Raw genomic sequence first — 4,245 nt, forward strand, 5'->3', positions numbered from 1 at the left:
GACACGTCCCAGGGGTGTTTCTGGTCCCAAAAAGCGTTTCTAGTCCCTACCTTTCGTTTTGCTCCTCAGTATGGCTTCATAAAAACGCTGCAGGATTTATCAAACATGCATGAATGAGTCAAAGCAAGGCTTTGGCCATGTTTTTTATGAGAGTATAACATTATTACATGATATAAAACTCAAAAAAGTTGATTTATGATATTGCCCCTTTAAAGCTAATGCAGCTGTTGGCTCAGCAAAGCYACATAACTTTAACTGCAGAGCAGAAGCTTTAATTCAAACTTTGCTACTTTAAAATAAACCTGGATTTGGATGACCCCTACATTAGTTGGATGAATAAAATCTGCATCGCTACAAAGTATAAACTATTCTTAGTTCTTTAATGTAAAATGATCTGATTTACAAATAAATGTATCCATTTGAAAACTGTATCTTAATGAATGTATGTGATTTTAGCCATTAACCTGTGTGCTGAGGGCAAACATGACTGCCAACAAGTCTGCGTCCACATGGGGCCGGGCATCTTCACCTGCGACTGCAACAAAGGGTACAGACTCAACGAGGACGAGAAGACCTGCTCAGGTTGGTTAGACCTGCACAGGTGTTCACACGGAGTCATCCAGCTGATGCTAAATCAGTGTGTGTGTGTGAGCATGGTTTTATGTACCTGCGTGTGTGTGTCTCAGCCATTGACCTGTGTGCGGAGGGGAAGCACGACTGTGAACAGATCTGTGTCAGCGCTCCGGGCGTTTTCACCTGTGACTGTAACAAAGGCTTCAAACTCAACAAGGACAAGAAGACCTGCACAAGTCAGTGAATCCCTAATTTCATTTTTCTGCTTTACATTTCTGATCCAAAACTTGGATCAACCACCTCTTCTCTCTGGATCTGGTTACATCCTGTTCAGCTATAAACTATAGCGTCAGGATCTAAACGACCCTGTTCAGCTTCAAATTATCCTGAAACGTAGAGGAAATACAGATTTGTGAGTGTCTGCGTCTCTGTATGAGCTATAAGTTATTATTTAAAGTGTTTCCTGTGTCCTTGCAGACATGGATATGTGTAAGACGGTGGTGCACGGCTGTGAGCACCAGTGTGTGAACACTCCTGGGTCGTACCACTGCATCTGCCCTGAGGGGACGCTGCTGCAGGACGACGGCAAGAGCTGCGGCAGTAAGTTCAGCAGTTTTTATGCTGCCAAAATAAAATAAAATAAAGATAAAAGAAGGAATGACACGAGACTCGTCGTGATGTTAAAACCAGATCAGGTCTGTCTGGGAAAACCCTGGCTGGACTCAGACGTGAGTCTTGTTTTCAGTCCCAGCGGGGCGATGAGCGAAACTTTCTATCATCTTTCATTTCTCAGTAAAGCAGGTGATTAAATATACCTTACACAGTTTTTCAAACGATAAAATGTAAAGCACATCTTATTTATTTAGATGAAGAAGAGTTAATGTTAGATATACAGGTGCTGGTCATAAAATTAGAATATCATGAAAAAGTAGATTTATTTCAGTAATTCCATTTAAAAAGTGAAACTTGTATATTATATTCATACATTACATACAAACTCATATATTTCAAATGTTTATTTCGTTTAATTTTGATGATTACAAATGACAACAAATGAAAATCTCAAATTCAGCATATCAGAAAATTAGAATATTACTGAAGACCAATAAAAACAAAGGATTTATAGAAATGTTGGCCAACTGAAAAGTATGAACATGAAAAGTATGAGCATGTACAGCACTCAGTATTTAGTTGGGGCTCCTTTGGCCTGTATTACTGCAGCAATGCGGCGTGGCATGGAGTCGATCAGTCTGTGGCACTGCTCAGGTGTTATGATAGCCCAGGTTGCTCTAATAGTGGCTTTTAGCTCTTCTGAATTGTTGGGTCTGGTGTATTGCATCTTCTTCTTCACAATACCCCATAGATTTTCTATGGGGTTAAGGTCAGGAGAGTTTGCTGGCCAATTAAGAACAGGGATACCATGGTCCTTCAACCAGGTACTGGTAGCTTTGGCACTGCGTGCAGGTGCCAAGTCCTGTTGGAAAATGAAATCTGCATCTCCAAAAAGTTGGTCAGCAGCAGGAAGCATGAAGTGCTCTAAAACTTCCTGGTATGTGGCTGCGTTGACCCTGGACCTCAGAAAACACAATGGACCAACACCAGCAGATGACATGGCACCCCAAACCATCACTGACTGTGGAAACTTTACACTGGACTTCAAGCAACGTGGATGAAGTGCCTCTCTTCTTTTCCTCCAGACTCTGGGACCTTGATTTCCAAAGGAAATGCAAAATTTACTTTCATCAGAGAACATGACTTTGGACCACTCACCAGCAGTCCAGTCCTGTTTCTCTGTAGCCCAGGCAAGACACTTCTGACGCTGTCTGTGGTTCAAGAGTGGCTTGACACAAGGAATGCGACAGCAGAAACCCATGTCTTTCATACGTCTGTGTGTGGTGGTTCTTGAAGCACTCACTCCAGCTGCAGTCCACTCTTTGTGAATCTCCCCCACATTTTTGAATGGGTTTTGTTTCACAATCCTCTCCAGGGTGCGGTTATCTCTCTTGCTTGTACATTTTTTTCGACCACATCTTTTCCTTCCCTTCGCCTCTCTATTAATGTGCTTGGACACAGAGCTCTGTGAACAGCCAGCCTGTTTAGCGATGACCTTTTGTGTCTTGCCCTCCTTGTGCAAGGTGTCGATGGTCGTCTTTTGGACAACTGTCAAGTCAGCAGTCTTCCCCATGATTGTGTAGCCTATAGAACTAGACTGAAAGACCATTTAAAGGCCTTTGCAGGTGGTTTGWGTTAATTAGCTGATTAGAGTGTGGTACCAGGTGCCATCCATTTTGAACCTTTTCGCAAGATTCTAATTTTCTGATATGCTGAATTTGAGATTTTCATTTGTTGTCATTTGTAATCATCAAAATTAAACGAAATAAACATTTGAAATATATGAGTTTGTATGTAATGTATGAATATAATATACAAGTTTCACTTTTTAAATGGAATTACTGAAATAAATCTACTTTTTCATGATATTCTAATTTTATGACCAGCACCTGTAGTGCGCTCATGTTGAGTTTTTGAATTTGTTATTTGTGTTAAAATTTGCTGGTATTTGCAGGTTTTTCTTCTGATTTTTCTGGTGTCTGCAAAACGACAAGTGACTCAATAAAACAGAAATAAAAAACAGAATTTTAAGGACCAAATATTCATTCATGTCAGCATTAATGTGCAGTCTGCCTGTTGTTTTCTCTGCAGCCTGCAGGTCTGCAAACATCGACCTCGTTCTTCTGATTGACGGCTCCAAGAGCGTCCGACCTCAGAACTTTGAGCTCGTCAAAAAGTTTGTCAATCAGGTTGGAGCACGTTTTTTTTCTTAAATACTTTTTTTTTTATTAAAAGCAGCATGAAATAATTCACCTTACCTCACTCTGGTAGTGTTTAATTTTAAAATATGCAGGTCAACATACTTTAATCAACAAATCAGATCATAAATCTGCACCATACATCCAAATTCTCTAACTTCTTTACCTGAAATTGTTCTTTCATAGATATTATCGTTGTMAGCCTTTTTTCAGTCACTTAAGCTGTTTTTTAGGTCAAAATGCGTGACGGTTACAGATTTTGTTCACAATTTTTTCATTAACAAAACAATTAATCAATAATACGAGCAAAAAAATTGTCTTTTTTTGTAGGGATGCACCGTTATGAAAATTTCAGTCGATATTGATACCTGAAATAATTATTGCTGTTATGGCCGATAATCGATATTTACCGATATTACACAAACACACAAATTATATTATACATATACACACAAACACACTTGGGTCTTTTTTTGATACAGCAAAAAACAACCAGACCTCAGACATGGCTSTACTTCAGTTATTCCTGGCTGCGCAGCATCAAAATCACTGTTATTATCAAACAGATGCTGCTCGACCAACATCTCCCAAAACAGAAAAACAAAGATAAAAACTGGGAAATCAATATCAGACGTTAATATCGGCCCAGTTTTACATATCGGATCGATACCGATATTAATACTGATGTTTCGTGCATCCCTACTCTTTTGCAGTGAGTACCTTTAATTCACTAATAACCAGTGTTGTATAAAGTACCTCAAAGTGCTACTTGAGTAAAAGTACAAGTATCTTATCATTAAAATACTTTAGTAAAAGTTAAAGTCTTCTCTAAAAATATTACTTCAGTAAAAGTCTTAAAGTA

General features: G+C 39.1%; 1 protein-coding gene across 2 annotated transcripts in view; it reads left to right on the forward strand.

Annotated features, from left to right (window-relative positions):
- The window catches only part of matn4 (matrilin 4), a 33,645-nt gene that overhangs the window by 25,396 nt on the left and 4,004 nt on the right, over positions 1–4,245 (forward strand). For both annotated transcript variants that reach the window (XM_014016068.1, XM_014016067.1), the window contains exons 9-12: positions 457–582; positions 687–809; positions 1,051–1,173; positions 3,277–3,374. In XM_014016068.1, the coding sequence (XP_013871522.1) occupies positions 457–582; positions 687–809; positions 1,051–1,173; positions 3,277–3,374 (470 nt within the window). The remainder of the gene's footprint in view (positions 1–456; positions 583–686; positions 810–1,050; positions 1,174–3,276; positions 3,375–4,245) is intronic.

This window comes from Austrofundulus limnaeus, unplaced genomic scaffold (assembly GCF_001266775.1).
Source record: "Austrofundulus limnaeus strain Quisiro unplaced genomic scaffold, Austrofundulus_limnaeus-1.0 Scaffold137, whole genome shotgun sequence".
Lineage (NCBI taxonomy): Eukaryota > Metazoa > Chordata > Actinopteri > Cyprinodontiformes > Rivulidae > Austrofundulus > Austrofundulus limnaeus.